Source organism: Aquarana catesbeiana, linkage group LG08, assembly GCF_042186555.1.
Source record: "Aquarana catesbeiana isolate 2022-GZ linkage group LG08, ASM4218655v1, whole genome shotgun sequence".
NCBI classification, from domain to species: domain Eukaryota; kingdom Metazoa; phylum Chordata; class Amphibia; order Anura; family Ranidae; genus Aquarana; species Aquarana catesbeiana.
Window position 1 is genome coordinate 286,144,085 of NC_133331.1, and position 21,569 is coordinate 286,165,653.

The 21,569-nt window shown below is 41.3% G+C and overlaps 1 protein-coding gene across 8 annotated transcripts in view; it reads right to left on the bottom strand.

Annotated features, from left to right (window-relative positions):
• Nucleotides 1-410: 410 nt before the first annotated feature.
• Nucleotides 411-21,569, bottom strand: part of LOC141106560 (NACHT, LRR and PYD domains-containing protein 3-like) — a 196,570-nt gene continuing 175,411 nt past the window's right edge. For all 8 annotated transcript variants that reach the window (XM_073597428.1, XM_073597426.1, XM_073597425.1 and 5 more), the window contains 3 exons: nucleotides 13,137-13,346; nucleotides 6,050-6,168; nucleotides 411-1,188 (listed from right to left, as the gene is read on the bottom strand). In XM_073597428.1, the coding sequence (XP_073453529.1) occupies nucleotides 6,069-6,168; nucleotides 13,137-13,346 (310 nt within the window). In that variant the 3' untranslated portion in view covers nucleotides 411-1,188; nucleotides 6,050-6,068. The remainder of the gene's footprint in view (nucleotides 1,189-6,049; nucleotides 6,169-13,136; nucleotides 13,347-21,569) is intronic.

Sequence of the window (21,569 nt, forward strand, 5' to 3'; positions counted from 1 at the left end):
TGAAAAGTTAGTAGAGACATATCCCAACAGACTAAAGGCTGTAATTAAATCAAAAGGTGCTTCAACAAAATACTGACATGGGGGGTGATTCTTTTTCCAAATCAGTGATTCTGTTTTTTATTTTTTTTTATTTTTTCATGACATGTTGGTGTTATATCTTTCACTTGGATGTTATACGTTGCACTAGTAAATACAGCTGGATAAAACAAAAACTCTGTCTTCATTTTAGGCTGCAAAGTAACAACATGTGATTATTTTAAAGGGGGTGATTCTTTTCTATACCCACTGTATATGTTTTTGTTTAGGACAGGCAAGGCAATCTATAAACAGAGAATATAACAAAACAAATAATGCATTTTTTTTCTACTTTGATCAGTGTTCTTAAAAAAACTAAAAGAATAAAATAAAAATTTTGCTGTAGATAAAGTCTAAATTTTATTCTATAATTTGTCCTATATAAAATGATGGTGATGATAATTATGATTTTAATACAAAGTATTGCAACATTATTTAAAAATGTATTTTTTTTTTATTTTTAGGTCTTTTTACAATAAAAAAACTAAATATTATTTGTTAGAAATATAGAGATAGACAAAAAATCAGCATAAAAATAATAGCCTAGGGAGAAGGAGTAAAATGGGGTCTGATTATGGCAAACTAAGGGCTAAAAATAGGTTAAATAGGGACAAATTGTATTTACTTTTTTTTTACTCGTCAGGTTGCTTTAACTGACATCATATGTAGACTGAAGCTCATCCCTTTGATCTTCAGATGAATTAAACCAAATATATACAATATAACACTGTTACTTTGTGTCTGTCTTTCATTGCGCCTAAAGTTTAGCATACATATGGTACGAGGCTCCATCCTAACCCAGCCAGAGGTCTGGGCCTAATATGCAGAAACATTTTTTGATCCAGCCAGGGAAAAGATAGTTTAGAAAATGACATTCTAGCAATAAAGTGTCAAGAAGGTAAATTTACAATATAAAATTTTGTACAGTAAATTGGTCATGGAAAGGCCAAAAGTTTTTTATCTGCATGTCCACACAGCAAGGGGTGGTTTGGGTCCCCTGTATTCATCATTGAACACCATCCAATGCGTCTGAATGGCAGGTTGGCACAGATTCGGTGTAAACTCTCACTTGGCCTTTTTTGAGTCAGAATTGTGTATTTCAATCTTCAAACTCTGTAAAAGAAAAAATAATAATCCATAATTTCCATCCTGTGAAGCACACAATCATAAAACCTTCTGTAAAAACCTGATGGCACAAAATGAGGTTGCTCAACATGGAAGATGCTAGTTTTTTTGGTAAGATATGGGGGAGGTATTAATATGTGAGTCTTTTTATGGGTCTACTTGTTCTGGTAGGTACAAAGCATACTCATATCTGAGGGGTACTATTGATGTGGGGAGTATGGTCTGTGTGTTCCAGACTGTTGTCTGTATTGTGTGTATCTGATGAGATTGTAGTGTGTGTAGTTGTATTATATTATCTGTGCCTATAACTTAGGTTGTAAATCACTGCTATGCTGTGGGAGACTGCATCCTGAGTTTTCTGTAGTGCAGAAGTTGGCTGACGGAGTCAGGTTGCAGATGAATAAGTACCAGTGTGTGGACCTTATTATAGTCTGGGACAGATCTCATTGCCAGATATGGATCTGTGTATCTGATGTTTTGTGTGGTCAATGGGGAAAGTTACAGCTAGGGATGAGCTTTCACCATCAATTTCACCATCGATGGTTGTTAAGGAAGCAGCAGGTGCTGGCACCTACCGCGTTCTTAGCAACCAGTGATCTGGTCTGATCTGATTTTATGGCCCCATTTATTTGCTGGCCGGGAATCCGCAGTCATATAAACAAAGAGGCAGGGATAGTTGGCTGACATACTGTACATTTTAAGGCAAAGACATTGACCAGATATTTAGCAGCAGGGACCAGAGATGTCAGTCGCAGTGAGTGTAGTGACTGGATCGCTCTTGTCTGTCGGTCTGCGAGGTCATTGATTGTGATTGATGAAGATCTGCATCGCTGGACAACGTGATTGATGGTTTTACATCATGGGACATCTCCTGGGAGTTTTTTCCCCAGGGTAGTGTCCAGCCTCTGTGCAATTCCCCTTCCTATTAGCCTAGAAAATGGCCGTTGCTGTTTTTGGGATTCACCCCAGTTATGACTTAAAGTATAACTAAAGGCAAAACTTTATTTTTCATTTTAGATACAGTGGAGATAGATTAGAACACCTATTAGGTTTTTATTGCTCTCTGTGCACCTGTTAGGGAGATTCACCCTCTCTATTTGTCCCGTTTACTATTATCATTGAAATGAAATAAAAAAAAATCCCACATTTTGGACTGTCACCAGAACAGTAATAGAGGGGCAATCTTCCACTGGGGACACTAGTTCTAGTGACCTGGGGGGATCCTAAGGCCTTGCAGAAAGGTTTGTGCAAAGTGTTTCCAGAGTTTGGGAGGTTACAATTTCCTGGTCCTCATGGACAACGTGTTGCTGATGCTTCGGTCAGTCAAAGAAGGAGCGGTGGAGAAGGTGGCCGTCTGACCAATGCGTTCAGACAATTTTTTAGTCCACAGCCCCAAGGTATGATCGGTTCCGGCAACCACCACCAGCGTCTGATTCACATGGTGCAGGAATACCTAGGTGCAAGATCAGACTTGGACACCTTTCCCACTGAAAATCCTCTGGGTTACTGGGTCTTGAGGATGGATCACTGGCCAGAGCTTGCACAGTATGCAATTGAGCTACTGGCCTGTCCTGCATCCAGCGTTCTTTCGGAACGCACATTCAGTGCTGCTGGAGGCTTTGTAACTGATCACAGGGTGCGCCTGTCCACCGTAACGGTCGATCGGCTGACCTTTATAAAAATGAATCAGTCTTGGATCACCAGCTACCAAGCACCTGATGCTGATGTAACCGAATATTTTTTTTTAAATGTGAGATCCCTTCAAGACTGCCTATGCTGATGCTGAGTGACTATCCTGTTATGCTGAGTGACTATCCTCTTCCTCCTCAATGTTCACGCTGATAGATTGTAAGAACATTTTTGGTTCTGGGAACCGCCACCAGTGGCTAAGGCCCAATTTTTCTGCCCCTGTTTAACAGGGGCGTGTAATTACAATTTTTTGATGCAATACTTTGCAGCAGGGCTCATTCCTGCGCTCCAATAAGAGTATCTCTGAGGGGTTGCAGTGTTGTGGCACCAGCACCAGTGCCTTAGGCCCAATTTTTCAGCCCGTTTAATAGGGGCATGTAATTACAATTCTTGATCTAATATTTCACAGCAGGGCCCGTTCCTGCGCCCACCAAGAGTAACTGTGAGGGCTTACAGTGTTGTGGCAACACCAACACCTAAGGCCCAAATTTCTGCTGAGTATATAGGGCAGGCCCCTACTTTCAAACATCCAACTTACAAACAACTCCTAATTGCAAACGGAAGGAGACAACAGGAAGTAAGAGGAAATCTACCCCTAGGAAGGGAAATTCTCTCCTATAAGAGTTCCTTGTTTCACTAAAAACCCCAAATTTTCAAAATCCAATTGTCATTGGGACAGAAAGTGAGGTGAAATCTTCTGAACAGGTGCACAGACAGCAAAAAAAAATGTTACAGGGGTAATAATCCTTCCCTATGTTTTCCAAAAAGCTTAAAAATAGATTTTTTGGCTGGAGCTACACGTAAAAAATGTACCAGTTCAAAATTATAAACAGATTCTACCTAAGAACAAACCTACAGTCCCTGTCTTGTTTGCACCGCCTTTATACTGCTGTTCAGAGTATATAGGGCCTGGGGGCCCCACGCCTTTCCTTTTTTTAATTTGGGTGCGGGGTTCCCCTTAATATCCATACAAAACCCAAAGGGGCTGGTAATGGGCTGGGGGGTTTCTCAATGATTTTCATCCATATTGTCGGGACCAGACATGACATTAAAGCTGCAAGCAGTTTTAAATTACTTTTTTTCCTTTAGAAATGTAATTTTGTGCAGGGACTGTTCTAAACACGGGAAACACGCGCCACTTTACAGGCATACTATAGACACCCCCAGGTATGATATTTAAAGGAATATTTCACTTTTATTTTTTCACTTTAAGCATCATTAAAATCACTGCTCCCGAAAAAACGTCAGTTTTTAAAACTTTTTTTGCCAAACCCTATTAAGGACAATAACTTGCATATTAGCCTTTAAAATTCGCACTTTTGATTTCTCATGTTCGAGTCCCATAGACTTTAACGGGGTTCGAAAGTTTGCGCAAACTTTTGGTCCGTTCGAATGTTCTGATGCAAACCGAACCGGGGAGGTGTTCAGCTCATCCCTAATCCCAACAGACTTAAAGCGGGATTCCGGCCAGCGAAAATTGTTTTTTAAAGTCAACAGCTACAAACACTGTAGCTGCTGACTTTAAATAAGTAGACTTACCTGTCCTGGGTGCCCGCGATGTCAGCCGCCCGAGGCCGACCCGTCCCTCCGCTCTCGGGTCCTGGCACCGCCATCCTAAGTAAGGGAAACAGGCAGTGGAGCCTTGTGGCTTCTCTGCCAGTTTCCTACTGCGCATGTGCGAGCGGCGCGGCGCTCTGTGAATGGCCCCGTGGTTTTCTGGGAACACACACAGTTCCCAGAAGGCAACGGGGCCGCTCACCAAGGAGCAGGACACGCCACGGAATAGGAAGAGGCAGATTAGGAAGACTGCCTAGCAACTAAGGGTTTAGGTAAGTTTAAATTTTTTTTTTTTAATTTTAATTTTTTTTTAGGATTTTTCATGCACTTTTTTATTTTAGGGTGGCCCTCCACTTTAAGGCTGCAATTAAAGCAAAATGTGGTCCAACAAAATACTGACACAAGGAGGGTGATCCTTTTTTCAACTCAGTGATTTTATTTTTGAATTTTTTTTTTCTGACATGTTGGTGTTATATCTTTCACTTGGATTTTATAAAGTGCACTAGAAAATACAGCTGGATAAAACAAAAACTGTATCTGTCTTCATTATTTTAAAGGGGGGTGATTTTTTTTATATACCCCCTGTAACTAACTCAAGCACATGGGAAGAAGTACTTGTAGGAGGAAATTTTTTAGACAACACTCCATTGGACTTTGTATTGGTTTGGGCATGGGTTGAATTTTTTAATTCATTTTTTCATGGTGGATTCCTTTGTCATTTTGATATGCACATTCACTTGAAGAGTGGATTATGTCAGCACTGATTTATTTATTAACACTGTATATTGTGTATTTAAAGCGGGATTCTGGCCGTACAAAAAAAAATTAAAAGTCAGCAGCTACAAACACTGTAGCTGCTGACTTTAAATAAGTACTTACCTGTCCTGGGTGCCCGCGATGTCGGCCGCCCGAGGCTGACCCGTCCCTCGGCTCTCGGGTCCCGGCACCGCCATCCTAGGTAAGGGAAACAGGCAGTGGAGCCTTGCGGCTTACTGCCAGTTTGCTACTGCGCATGCGCGAGTGGCACAGCGCTCTGTGAATGGCCCCGTGGTGTTCTGGGAACACACACAGTTCCCAGAAGACAACGGGGCCGCTCACCGAGGAGCAGAAAACGCCGCGGAAAAGGAAGAGGCAGATTAGGAAGACTGCCTAGCAACAAGGGTTTAGGTAAGTTTAATCATTTTTTTTTTCAAATGTTTTTTTTTAATTTATTTTTTATAATTTTTGGTGTAATTTTTTTTTCTGGGTGGCCCTCCACTTTAATACTGACTACCACATAACCATCAGAGTACACCAGAATGTATGCGAGATTTGCATCTGCCTGTGTGTGTCTAGCCAGCTACGTTTTGGATGAGTCTCCCTATAGAGATAGCTGGAGGTAAGTCTGTGATTGGGTGTGTGCACTAACACGTCCACTGACAGGTGGGTATTGGCGGCACATGTGAGGGAGTGAGGCAGAAGAACTGGGCATACTACACACACCCTGTATACTTCATTGATGTGATGTGCAGCACCCCACATCCAAAACTGTTTTATTAATAGGCTGAATTAATTGAAGTCTGAACATACTATTATTACAATCTGCAGTAGTACGTTGCATTACCTTCATATCTGTAGATGGATCAACAAGGTCCCATGTGTAAACTTGGTCTTCTGTATTTAATTTCAACATAACTTTCTTTAATAAACTCATCAGGAAAATAAAGAGCAGGATATCTCGTTCTGTTACAGATAAAGAAATGAACCTGATTATTAAAATATAACACATACCTGAGTCAATCAACATTTCACTCTTGTGTCATGAACTCTATAAGACCTTTCGAGATAAAATAAACTCAAACTCAATCTTTCTAAAACTAAGCTTGTAATATTTCCTCCTCCCCGATCCCCTCCCCCCATGACTTTACCATTGAGATCAACAACACAGCCATTGGTCCCTTCACACATGCCAGGGTGCTGGGTGTAATCCTCGACTCTGATTTCTCCTTTGGGCCCCACAACTAATCACTGGCTAAATCTTACCACCTTAACCTCCGCAACATTTCCAGAATTCGCCCCTTCCTGAATAGCGACACAACAAAACAACTTATCCATGGCTTGGTTATATCCCACCTTGACTACTGCAACTCCCTTTTCACTGGCTACCATTATACAGGCTATCCCCCTTCAGTCTATTATGAATGCTGCTGCTAGACTTATACACCTTACTAACCAATCCATGACTGCTGCCCCTCTCTGCCAATCTCTTCACTTCATTCCACTATTCCAAAATTCATAATACTAACCACAAAGTCATCCACAACATCACCCCCAGCTACATCACCAACCTTATCTGCAGATGTCGCCCAAATCATCCTCTCTGCTCCTCCCAAGACCTCCTGCTCTCTAGCTCCTTTGTTATCTTCTCCTATATTTGCCTCCAGGACTTTTCTAGAATCTCTCCCATCCCCTGGAACTCCCTACCCCAGTGTGTCTGGTCAGCTCCTACCCTGTCTGCCTTTAGGCGATCCCTGAAAACTCATTTATTCAGGGAAGCCAACCCCACCTCCACCTAAAAACTGTACTTAAGTCACTTCCATCAGATCATCCCCCCGCAGCTATTACCTTTTGTACCACCTCCCCCTCCCTTTAGATTGTAAGCTCCATGATCAGGGCCCTCCTACTCCTTCTGTATTGAACTATATTGTAATTGTACTGTCCCTCTTTATATTGTAAAGCGCTGCGCACACTGTTGACGATATATAAATCTGGAATAATAATAATAACAATAAACCAGGATACTTGCAATGTTTTACTACCATGACCATCTGGTATCATGTGTTAAAGTTATCCTGTACTTTGGTTGTTGTCTATCTATAGTGTGGCATCCCATACTGGCAATCTATTCCAATTAGTTATGCTGATGTCTAATGTCTACTGTTGGCCAATCCTGTATGTGCTTTCTACACTGTATAAATACACATAAATGATTTATATAAAAATAGAAATAACACTTTTTGGGCATCCTCCTGTGGAGAAGGTCCCTACACATGTACAGTATGTTCCAATAAAACGTCTTTCTCATTCACCATAAGACAAGTGGTCTTGTCTGAATTCCACAACAAACAGTCCCTGCCATTTATTTGCTGAAGTCAGTCTGCCCATCCCTACACCTTCTCTCCTCTGAGCCACCTAGATTACCACTCCACCTTCTTGTCTGATGTCATTACAAAGGGCAATGTCCTGACAAAACAATAATAATACTCCAAAAGCCGCACATAAAATTACACACAAATACCCATCAGATTCATCACTCATCGGAAATGTCAGACTTGCATTTCTGAAGGTCTATAAATGATTGTGGTACAACTTCTTGTCTTGACACAACAGATAGTCAGCAACAGTATATCTTGGAATTGTATAGTAATATGAGAGGTGACAATTTAATTCTTGGAATGGTCGTGGTGTAGCACTATGGTGGTGAGTCACACAGCCAATCCTGATCGAGCATTTTCTGACATGTTCTAACTTGTACTCTCCTGGTGTGACACGTGTGTGCGGTACAATGTTGGCAGAAAATGAGTGACAGGAATCTGGAGTAGTGGATATAAATCAAATTTTGTGTGAAAACTGGTAAAAGTGCAAGTGAAACTTTAGCTCTGTTTACAACAGGCTTATGGAGAACATTCCATAAAGAAATCAAGTGTTTTTGAATGGCATAGATGGTTTAAGGAGGGGCAGGAAGATGACACAAGACGTGGGCAGCCAAAAGCACAAAGGACAGATGCAAATGTGGAAAATGAAAAGATTACAGGAATATGTTTGGAGGAAAAGACCGGAACTCTGGCCTGACAAGTGGGCCATGACAGTGCTCCACCATGACACTCCTCCGCCATGACAGTGCTCCACCATGACACTCCTCCACAAGTAGTCCACCACGACAATGCTCCTGCACATGATGAGTTAAAGTGATTGTAAAGCTTTGATTATTAAAAAAAATAACAAACATGTCATACTTACCTCCACTGTGCATCTCACTTTGCACAGAGTGGCCCCAAACACCGTCTTCTGGGGTCCCTCGGCTGCTCTCACGGCTCCTCCCCACATCAGATAACCCCCTAGGTGAAGCGCTCTGCCGGGGGGGGTTTCCTTGCGGGCGCACTCCCGAGTCCAATATTCAGCATCCATAGCCGCCGAATGTATGACTGGGCCCCGTCCCCCGGGTGCCCGCATCATTGGATTTGATTGACAGCAGCAGGAGCCAATGGCTGCACTGCTATAAATCTATCCAATCAAGAGCCGAGAACCCCGGGCACCGAGTGAAGTTCCAGGGCTCAGGTAAGTAAAACGGGGGGCTGGGGGGCCGGTCACTGCCAGGTGTTTTTTCACCTTAATGCATAGGATGTATTAAGATGAAATAAAACACAAGGTTTACAACCACTTTAAGTGTTCATGAGTTTCTGCCCTAGAAATCCATTCCAGAACTTGACCAACCACCGTATTCCCCTGACTTAGTACCTTGTGGCTTTTGACTGTTTTTAAAATAAAAAAATACCCTAAAAGAATACAGATTTCATGACATTCTGAAGATGAGAATTATCTCTGGTGAATAGGATGTAGGATCCCAGTAAATATTCTGCAGACAATTTATATATTCCTTCACTTGCAACTGAAGTGTAGGTCAGGGCCATATGAAAAAAACAAAAAAAAAAAACATGCAGTACATCTGTGTAACATTTGCACACTTTGCCTATTTTATCTATGGAAAGTAATTCTACAAGTACAGAAATACACCTGGTGATCTTCCAAAAATGCACTCAGGTCCCAAGTCCTGTTCTGGGCTGACAACATGGACTGGGTGTTGTCAGTCCTGCCCAGGTTTCTCTTGACACCCACTCTCCCATCTCCACAACATAAAGAGGTTGTTATTCTGTAGTCCCAGGATAGGGACTGGAAGGGCTCATTACTCTCCTGAGATAGCACAGGAACTGAGCATTGGACACAGGACTACAATACATTTCTGACAAGATTTACAGGTATTTTTTGTACTTATCAAGAGCAAATCACTTTCATTTGTATACTTAACAGACCAAAGGGAGCAAAAAGAGAAGACTAGAAATTAGGGTTGTCCCGATACCGATACTAGTATCGGTATCGGCACCGATACCGAGCATTTGCCCAAGTACTTGTACTCGGGCAAATGTTCCCGATGCTTCCCCCGATACCTGGAGGACAGCTGTGATCGGCGCGTGGGGGAGTTACAGGATTCTCCCCCAGCGGCTTTCACCAGATTTAGTGACATACAGCGGTGATCGCTCACCGCTGACTGTCACTGCATCCTCCTCCGTGCCCCCTCCTTTCCTCTGTGCCTCTCCGCTGTCCCCTGCATTCCTCTATCCTTATCTGTCCCCTCCGTACTCCCCCTCCGTTCCTCTCTCCTTATCTCTCCCCCTCCATTCCTCTATCCTTATCTGTCCCCTGCATTCCTCTCTCATCTGTTCCCTCCGTTCTCCCCCTCAGTTCCTCCGTCCTCCCCCTCCTTCCTTTGTGTATGGATAGAGTCAGCTGACTCTGTCCATTCACATAACTGAAACATTGTAATCTCCTGTGATTACGATGTGTCAGTTTATGAATGGAGAGGAGCCGCTGTCTTCTCTCCATTCATTCTCAGTGCAGCTGAGGCTGCAGAGAAAGGGACTGGGGAATCTCTATCCTCTGTCTCTTTCTCTGTTTCAAGGGGGAGATATCAGAGGTCTGTTAAGACCCCTGATATCTCACCAAAGCCCCCCAACAGGGCTGATTTAAAAAAAGAAAAAAAAAAAAAAAACAAATAATAAAAAAATATTATTGTAAAAAATAAAAATTGTAAAAGAAAACAAAAAAAAACCACACACACATACAACGTTCACCCCCCCCCCCCCAAAAAAAAATAGCAAAAAAAAAAATGTCACGTGACATTAAAAAAAAAGTATCGGTAATCGGCATCGGCGAGTACTTGAAAAAAAGTATCGGTACTTGTACTCGGTCCTAAAAAAGTGGTATCGGGACAACCCTACTAGAAATGTCTGGAGTGCTGAATCAGGAGTGTATACCGAGAGTCCTCTTTGTTCTATGAGCTGGCTAACCCATGATAATATAATATAAAAGTGGATTGCGCTAACTACTGTGTATGATACCACTGCTGAAATATGCAAAAATAGAATATCTATCCTATGTAGTGTGCTTTTCTGTATCAATTAATATTGTGTCAAAAATATACTGTCCACTTAGTGTTTATTAGTGACAAAATCATATTCCAAAAAATATTTAAAGTGCTAAAAAATGACAAATATTAAAAAATGTGCAATGTGCCAATGTTACTTAGTGACCATCAAATATCACATATCAACATTCATATATAATACTTGCTGCAAAAAATGTGCTCAGCATGTGCAAAAACACTACAGCCCACTAGATGTCCTCAGTGGGTAATTACTTCTGTGCAATGATGTAGGTGCTACCAAAAGTTATTAAAAAAATTATTACTAAACAATGTGCCAATATTACTAACAAAATATCACATATCAACATGCATATGTACTACATAGTGCAAAAAAATAATTATATGTCCTTGACATTTGCAGAAACACCACAGTACACTGGATGTCTTCAGTGAGTGATCACTTCTGTGCAATGACGTTCCTTTTCAGTATATTGTGCTCCTAATTCACCACTTATGGGGACTTCACCACCACCTCATGCAATGGCCACTCACCAGATGTAGTAAGAATAAACGCCTTTGGTTCATTAAGGATAACCAGTCCGTTTGTGATGGTCCAATAGCAGCCTTTCCAAGCAATGTATTAGTATCTCTTGCTCTGTCCAGTGCTCATAAAGACATATGGATAGCCATCATGGTATAGTATGTCATTTCATTTTATTAAAAAAGTTAAAAACATGGTAAAACTCACATGTTATGGTGCCATTAAGCCGGCACCAAGCAAATCCAGCAGTTATTGCATGAGGTGGTGGTGAAGTCCCCATAAGTGGTGAATTAGGAGGACAATATACTGAAAAGGAACGTCATTGCACAGAAGTGATCACTCACTGAAGACATCCAGTGTACTGTCGTGTTTCTGCAAATGTCAAGGACATATAATTATTTTTTTGCACTATGTAGTACATATGCATGTTGATATGTGATATTTTGTTAGTAATATTGGCACATTGTTTAGTAATAATTTTTTAAATAGCTTTTGGTAGCACCTACGTCATTGCACAGAAGTAATTACCCACTGAGGACATCTAGTGGGCTGTAGTGTTTTTGCACATGCTGAGCACATTTTATGCAGCAAGTATTATATATGAATGTTGATATGTGATATTTGATGGTCACTAAGTAACATTGGCACATTGCACATTTTTTAATCTTTGTCATTTTTTAGCACTTTAAATAGTTTTTTGGAATATTATTTTGTCACTAGTAAACACTAAGTGGACAGTATATTTTTGGCACAATATTAATTGATACAGAAAAGCACGCTACATAGGATAGATATTCTATTTTTGCATATTTTAGCAGTGGTATCATACACAGTAGTTAGCGCAATCCACTTTATATTATATTGATACTCTACCATTTTTGTGTAGGCTTACATGATTGCAGCAAACTAGTATATTTTTAGTTTTGTGCCGGTAGCACATCTGGTGGGATTACTAACCCATGGTAAGCTTGTCCCCAGTGCAATGTCCCAGCTCTGACAAAACAGGGAGGCACTGTTCTAGAAGGGCCTTTTTCCAGCCCTACCTCTCGCTCTGGGAAGAGATTCTGTGGTTGGGCTGTGTGCCTGGAGAAAGGCCCCAGGCCCCTAGAGAATACATCCCCTCCATGAGAAGACTGTGTGCCTAGAGGTAATGCAGACCTAAGAGGTCCTACTAGAATCACCCTGGAACAGAGGAAAACCTGAACCTCCCATTTTATAGCTGCTGCACTCAAAAGGAAGCTGCCAGATGATCCCAGATGCCGAGTCCCACCCTGTGACTACTAGCCAAGGAGTGTGAGAGCCCCTCTGAAGATTTTCAGTATCCTACCTCATTCTGTCCTTCTAACCTACCAAGCTAAATTAAAGGATCAGAACTACATTCATGTCTGGACCTGCATTACTGCTGCCATAAAAATGTGATTTACTTGGAGATAAGGTAGTCGTAGGGGGAAGTCCCTCTTATATTTCCGGGACCCCTTTATGTGGAGGAACTAGAAACTTATGAACATCGGGAGACGAGCTGTTCGATATCAATTTATCTGGGGTTCAGGATTTCCCATTTACCAGGTGCGGTGAAGAACGGATGTACTGTAATTGCTGCCAGGTGAGGTGCATCTTACATGACCCTCCCCTGAAACATACACAAGATACTTGGACAAACCTAGAGGCACACAATATGTAATACAAATCGTAATACTAAACAGAGACCATGGAAAAGAACCTATTTTAAGGGGTTCATTTGGTGTGGTGCATAATAGGGAATTAAACCTTTAATGGATTTATCTTCAAGATTGTCCAGAGTGGAGCTTTATTGTACAGTATGAAGGCTTAGCGCGATTAAACTCTAAACTGATAATAGCTTATAATCTTCTTGGCACTCTATGACTAGCATATAATTGATGTTACTTCTCATGGAATGGATGTTACTCCTTATATAATGGTTATTATTTATCATATCATTGATGGTACCCGATTTCCACAGTGCAGCCCAGATGTCGGAGACCTTCAATTCTTCCAGCTGATTCTGAGATCTTCTCATCAATATAAAATCTTTCATCTGATTCTGAGATCTCCTCATCAATAACAAAACTTATCTCCAGTGTGTTCAGAGTTTGGTTTGTAGAGATAGCTGAGCAGAGATCATCACAGCACAGTAATGTCGTCTCACAATCATCAAATCTTGTTGGAGAAACAGGAAATTAAATTTGAGATTTTTAAAAAGCAAGGATAATACACTGGATACAAAAAAACACAAAGAAAATACAAAAAAAGAAAATACAAAGCACCAACTGGCCTCCAGAACTATACCTCAACATCAATGTAAATAGATTTTTTATATAAAGCAGCTGCCTCCTGCTGAGGACATGGGGCTAACCAAATGTCCCCATGAGACTTGTCACCCCCTACATCCAACCCCTCCTTTTTGTGTATGGTCTTCAATGGTTAACAGCTTTAATTGAATTAGTATAATAAAAGGTACATTATTATTATTATTATACAGGATTTATATAACGCTAACAGTTTACAACATGAGGGCAGACAGTACAGTTACAATACAATTAAGGATAAATTAATAATTAATAATTCCTTAATAAAGGAGGAATTAAATTTTCTAACTTTTGAATTTTCAAATTTTTAGATTTTCAAATTTTCAAATTTACGAATTTTCAGAAAAATTTGTTAAACCCTTCCCAACCAGCCGCTGAAGTTGTACTGTGGCAGGTTGGCCCCCCTGGGAGAAACTACGTTACCTTACGTCTGTTTACCTTTTGATCACCAGGGGACACCCGCGATCGCTCGTGATAGAGCAAGAACTGGGATCTGTGTGTGTAAACACACAGGTTCTCTCAGGGGAGAGGAGACAGATCGTGTGTTCATACTAAGTATGAACATTGATCTCTTTCTCCTCCTAGTCAGTCCCATCCCCCCACAGTTAGAACACACCTAGGGAACACAGTTAACCCCTTGATCGCCCCCTAGTGTTAACCCCTTATCTGTCAGTGTCATTTATACAGTAATCAGTGCATTTTTATAGCACTGATCGCTGTATAATTGTCACTGGTCTCAAAAATGTTTTAAAAGTGATCTGTTCACCGCAATATCACAGTCCCGATAAAAATCGCTGATCACCACCATTACTAGTAAAAAAAGAAATAATGAAAATGATATAAATCTATCCCCTATTTTGTAGACGCTATAACTTTTGTCCAAACCAATCAATATACACTTATTGCGATTTTTTTTTACCAAAAATTTGTAGAAGAATACATATCGGCCTAAACTGAGGAAAACATTTTTTTTCTTTTTTTTTTTAAATTGGGATATTTATTATAGCAAAAAGTAAAAAAGATAATGGGGGCGATTTACTAAGACGAATGCTCTGTGCCGGTTCATACCTTAATTGGTGCGCCGGAAAAGTCATTAACCACTGGCGCACTTTGAAGCGCATGATAATAGCGCACGCCCAATAAAATTTGGGTAATTTCATCTCATTGGATGTGTCTTGTTAGGCAATTAGTAGGTGTTCTCAGGTAATTAATCCTTTTCATGCTAATCTCATTCCTATCACTTCTAATATATCTTTGAAATGTGTTTTTTTTTCTATTTTTACCCAAATCTTTCAATACATTACAAAAAAAAGAGAAATGTTTCTAAGCCCAATAAACTAATATTTTCAGATCTTGATCTTTAAAGGTGACCATACACTGCAATCACTTAGATCTTCAAAAAATTAGAGTTAGTGCAAGAGCCTGTTTGATTTCCTATAATTTGAATAAATTGTTCAAGTGCGTCTTCCTATTACCAAAGAAAAATAAAGAATTACTGCGCTTCCCTACACCCCCAAGCTGCAGTTCTAATTCTCAGGTAAAAGAATCAAATAAGTAAAACAATTTATAAAAGAACCGCGCTAAAAATTAAGTATTAAGTGGATACTCAAATATTACAAATAATGTGATATAGTCAACATAATATATTAAATTCTGAACTCAAATGTCAGCACAATATATATGTGATAAGTGAATAATCTAAGAAATGTGCTAAAAAACTAGATGCAAATAAATATAAATATAAAGAGTGACAAAAAAGATAGAGTCCGTGACTTTAAGAGTTATGTGAGATATCAACAGTCCTTATTGTAATTAATTCCACCAACAGTGACTGAAGACTTTAGTGAGTAGAGATATCTCGTGAGAAGAATCCACCACCTATGCAGATATATGTTTACCAGAGGTAAGCTGTAATGAAGCTTATGCCAGAAATCCACTCAGTGGGGACACCACCATCGGTCTCAGCATAGAGGGAGGATCACCCGGGACTCACCGACAACAAGGCCAAATACCTCAGCAATGGGAACCCAGGGGAATAAAAAACACATCCTCCATAGTGTGAATCCGCTTAAACAGTTTATTGAAAAAAGTAAAAGTAGCGCACTTACTAGAAAGAACAAATAAAACAGCATGTAGTATAAATCAGCCGGCCAGCCTGCATGCACCCGTTCACAGTGGGATAGAAACGATGGCGTCTGCCTTCCGACGTACGTTTCGTCCTATTGGACGTTGTCATAGGAACGGGTGACCATACACTGCAATCACTTAGATCTTCAAAAAATTAGAGTTAGTGCAAGAGCCTGTTTGATTTCCTATAATTTGAATAAATTGTTCAAGTGCGTCTTCCTATTACCTATTTTGCCGAAATATCGAGTTGTACAGAGATTGGCCAATCAGATTGTATAGTGCATGAGCATCTTAAGTGCCAAATTTGGAATGTAGATGTGCCATGACCCTAATCCATGTTCCTAAGGATATTTCTTGGCCATTATACAAGGCACATGAAAAACCACCTTTTTTCATGACATGCTAAAGTGATCAGGAATCTTCAAACTACGGCAAAAAGGGTCACTGGTTCAAATCCCACCCACGACACCATCTGCCTGGAGTTTGCATGTTGTTCTCTCTGTGCCTGAGTGAGTTTCCTCCCACACTCTAAAAACATGCTGGTAGGTAAATCGGATCCTGTCTAAATTGGCCCTAATATGTCTGAATGTGTGTTAGGGACCCACACAAACACCACCCCATGTTAAAAAAAATAAGGATCATCTCTTCCTCAGAGAACAGTGAGCGGAGCATGGTGGTGGGAAGAAATTAACAGCAGTACAAGCAACTTCCTGTAGGGGCGTGATGTCATTCCTGTGTGCTGGCCATCACTTCCAGGAACCAGATATGTGCCATGGGTACATACCTCCGGGTGCATCTCACATACACAGCGGTCACAAATATAAATGCATCTAGCTGCAGGAACACAATATTTATGTAAATTAATAGTAAAGCAGAGGCAGATTTCCAGGACTGGACTAACAAATGTTTCTAGTGAAAGGCAACTGGTGTTGTCTATTAAACAAGGTCTAAATGGCCCATTGACATGCATCACAGTTGAACTTAGGAATGTGTCTTTGCAAAGTTAAACTACGGTAAATTAAATCCTTTCTTATTTTTGCTTGGGGATAGAGTGCAGAGGGATTAGAAGTCTTGTCAGTTTTTGGGGATGTCTGCACCCCTGATAGGGTGAAGACACGTCCAAAATTTTCCCTTTTTCTCCTTCAAATTTATTCACTTTCTGTCACATAGCCAAACAGGAAGTGAGGGTAAAACCCTACCACTGTCTTTCCTTGGGGACACACAGGTCAATCTAAATAGTTTCCCCATTAGGTAAATTACACTCTAGCATTTTGTTCTGTACACCCCAAATTATTAGGTATCTTGGACTTTGGGTTTTTTTTTACTAAAGGCAAATCCACTTTGCACTACAAGTGCACTTGGAAGTGCAGTTGCTGGAGATCTGAGGGGGACATGCAATGAAAATAAAAAACAGCATCTTTGCTTCTACATGATTAGATGATAAAATCACCAGTGCTTCCCCTCAGATTTACAGCGAGTACACTTGTATTGCAGAGTGGATTTGCCTTTATTAAACCCCCAAAATACCTAATAATTTGGGGTGTACACAACAAAGTGGTAGAGTGCAATTTGCCTAATGGGGACACTAGTTAGATTGACCTGTATGTCCCCAACGAAAGACATTGGTAGGGTTTTCCCCTCACTTCCTGTTTGGCTATGTGACAGGAAGTGAAGCCAATTTTCAGAAAAGGGACACAAAGCCCAACCTAAAAAAGACAAGCAGGGGTTCTAACACTCACTTGGTTTCCCTCAAATGCCGACAATTAGGATTGTCTTGAGCTAGATTTTAGCTCAGTGCTCTAAATCAGTGCTTCTCAACCCTGTCCTCAAGTACCCCCAACAGGCCATGTTTACAGGTTTTCCTTCATCTTGCCCAGGTGCTTTAAATCACAGTCAATGGCTTTGTATTTTGGACAGCTATTTTAGCTAAGATAAATTCCCAAAACATGTCCTGTTGGGATACTTGAGGACTGAGGCTGAGAACCACTATGCTATAATGGAAAATTGAATACTTACCACTCTGTAATTTTCCTTTCCTGGTGACTATCCATGGCAGCATACGCACAATCCATGCATGTGCTACCATGAAGGCACCAGGAAAGTAGCTTGTAGACAAATCACATCTTTCAGCCTAGTTAAGCTGCAGCTGGGAAATCTGTTGCATGAAAATTAACAAAACACATAAAACATAAAAATTTGCTAGAAATTTTATTGGTCAACAAAACAGGACTTGGAAAACAGCAAGGAAAGCAACAGACACATGTATGTTAATTTGAGACACTAACAGAATATGGTTTTGAGGTCTGACCATTTTTCAAAGGAAATTAACAGGAGTGCGCCCACAAATAGACATCTATTAAGGATTTTAACAATTAGTCACAACATCTTGAGGAAGATTTTGCAAAATAGTGCAGAACAGACAATTAAATGAAAGTGTAAAGTGAAACAATCTACAACATCAAAAATATTTCAGGGGAAAAATACCCCCCCCGCCAAAAAAAACACAATAAACCAAAGTAAAAGAAAAAACTTGCTCTAAAACACATCTGTTTTGCAAAGACATAACAAACAAAATACAAAAAGAAAAGACATGTGTTACAAACTCTATAAGGACACACACACCTCTTTGCTGGGTAAGGTAAAGAATGCTATCTGCATGCTTTATATAACATAGGTTTGCATGCTAATGAGGCAAGTGAAAAGACATGCACAGTCCATGAAACACACAAAATGCAAGTTTACTCAATGTAGAGACAGAACTTCAAAGTGGGTACACCTGTTAAGGATGTCCTTAAATTACTAACCCAAAAAACACACTCTCTGAGCATGCCCATAAACATCCAAGTGCTGTTCACACACAAAAAGAAGAACAAATGCAAAGTCCATGAGCATGCCCAGACCAACCCAAATGCAGCTAACACAAAATAAGCCACCCCCTGTCCAAAATTAAGCACATCATCCAGCATGCTACAAAACTACAGATGGGACAAACAACCCCCAGTCCAAGGGGGCAAACAAAGAGCCTAACATGGGTAAAAGTTATACAACAAATACCATTGCAGTGTATGCAAACTGATTGTTAATTTTGCTAGTCCCCACTTGGCTGGCTTATCTTCTAGTTATTGGCCTTTAAATGGGTAAGGGGGCCCAGGGCCCACCCTAAGGGACATATATCAATGTCACCAATTTGGATAACCCCAAAAACGAAACAAGGAGAAGTGCCTTTAAAATGCTAAATTGCTGAAAAGCTAGAGCTTAGTCTGCTTGTAAAGTGGTGCATCTGTAGCATTTATCCAAAATGCTGCTTCAAAGATGTAAGGCTTTAGAGAACAGTTACAAATCTACATTGCAACTGCAAGATTAAAAAAAAAAAAAAATAGCCTGCCCCCCACAAATACATACAAGGTCAATCCCCATGTGAAAAATCCCACCCCAAACGAAAAAAATATTGTGCCCCTCCCAAACACTAACAAACCCCTAGCCAAACACACAGCAAGCTAGCCCATGAAAGGGGGGTGGATGCTTGGGGGCAGAAGGGGCTCGGGCACCCCAAATGTCAACCACCTTGTTCCCATATTCACAAGGGCCTCTTCCACACAACCCTAGGCTGGGGTTGTGGGGGGCTGCAGACAGGGGGCTTTGTGGAATGTGGAAAGCCCCTTTAAACTAGTGGGTACAAGGTGCCCATCAGTGCCACCTTTCAGTGCCAATCAGTGCCCACCAGTGCCACATGTCAGTGCTCATCAGTGCCCACCAGTGCCACCTGTCAGTGCCAATCATTGCTCATCAGTGCCACCTGTCAGTGCCAATCAATGCCCACCAGTGCCACATGTCAGTGCCCATCAGTGCCACCTGTCAGTGCCAACCAATGCCACCTATCAGAGACAATCAATGCCACCTGTCAATGCCAATCAGTGCTGCCAGTCAGTGCCAACCAATGCCACCTATCAGTGCCAATCAGTGCCCAACAGTGCTTGAAATCAGTGCTACCTATCAGTGCTTCCTATCAGTGCCCATCAGTGCTGTCTATCAGTGCCCATCAGTGCTGCCTATCAGTACCCATCATTTTTGACAATCAGTGCCCATCAGTGCTGCAATGAGTGCCCATCAGTGCTGCCTATCAGTGCCACCTATCAGTGCCAACCAATGCCATAAATCAGTGCCCATCAGTGCTGCTTATCAGTGCCCACCTGTGCTGCCAATTAGTGAAGTCTATTAGTGCCAACCAATGCCACCTATCAGTGCCAATCATTGCTGCCTATCAGTGCCAATCAGTGCTGCCTATCAGTGCTTCCAATCAGTGCCACCTATCAGTGCCCATCAGTGTTGTCTATCTGTGCCCATCAGTTCTGCCAATCAGTGTTGCCTATCAGTGCCATCTATCAGTGACAATCAGTACCCATCAGTGCTGCCTATCGGTGCAGCCTATCAGTGCTGCCTATCAATGCCCATCAGTGCCACCTATCAGTGCTGCATATCAGTGCCCATCAGTGCCGCCCATCAGTGTCAGTGCTGCCTATCAGTGCCAATCAGTGCTGCCAATTAGTGCCAATCAGTGCCACCATGCAGTGCCTATCAGTGCTGCCAATCAGTGCTGCCAATCAGTGCCCATGAGTGCTGCCAATCAGTGTCGCCAATCAGTGCTGCCAATCAGTGCTGCCAATCAGTGCCCATGAGTGCTGCCAATCAGTGTCGCCAATCAGTGCTGGCTATCAGCAGTGGCGTAGCGTGGGTTGTCAGCACCCGGGGCAAGGCAAGTAATTTGCGGACCTGCAGACTTTTAGCTATCCCTGAGTCCCTTCAAATACAATAGTACTGACCTACCTGATTCCTATACTGACCACTACACTGAGAACTACACTGTCCACTACACTACATTGTCCACTACACGGACCACTATACTATACTGTCCACTATACTACACTGACCACTATACTGACCACTATACTATACTGTCCACTATATTACACTGACCACTATACTATCCACTACACTGACCACTACACTGTCCACTATACTACACTATACTGACCACCATACTACACTGTCCGCTATACAACACTACACTGTCCACTATACTACACTATACTGACCACTATACTACACTACACTGACCACCATACTACACTGTCCACTATACTACACTATACTGACCACTATACTACACTGTCCACTATACTACACTACACTGACCACTATACTACACTGTCCACTATACTACACTACACTGACCACTATACTACACTGTCCACTATATTACACTGTCCACTATACTACACTACACTGACCACCATACTACACTGTCCACTATACTACACTGTCCACTATACTACACTACACTGACCACTATACTACACTGTCCACTATACTACACTACACTGACCACTATACTACACTGACCACTATACTACACTGTCCACTATACTACACTACACTGACCACTATACTACACTGACCACTATATTACACTGTCCACTATACTACACTACACTAACCACCATACTACACTCTCCACTATACTGACCACTATACTACACTGTCTACTATACTACACTACACTGACCACCATACTACACTGTCCACTATACTACACTACACTGACCACTATACTACACTGTCCACTATACTACACTGACCACTATACTACACTATACTGACCACCATACTACACTGTCCACTATACTACACTACACTACACTGACCACCATACTACACTGTCCACTATACTACACTACACTGACCACTATACTACACTGTCTACTATACTACACTGACCACTATACTACACTACACTGACCACCATACTACACTGTCCACTATACTACACTATACTGACCACCATACTACACTGTCCACTATACTTCACTACACTGACCACTATACTACACTGACCACTATACTACACTATACTGACCACCATACTACACTGTCCACTATACTACACTAC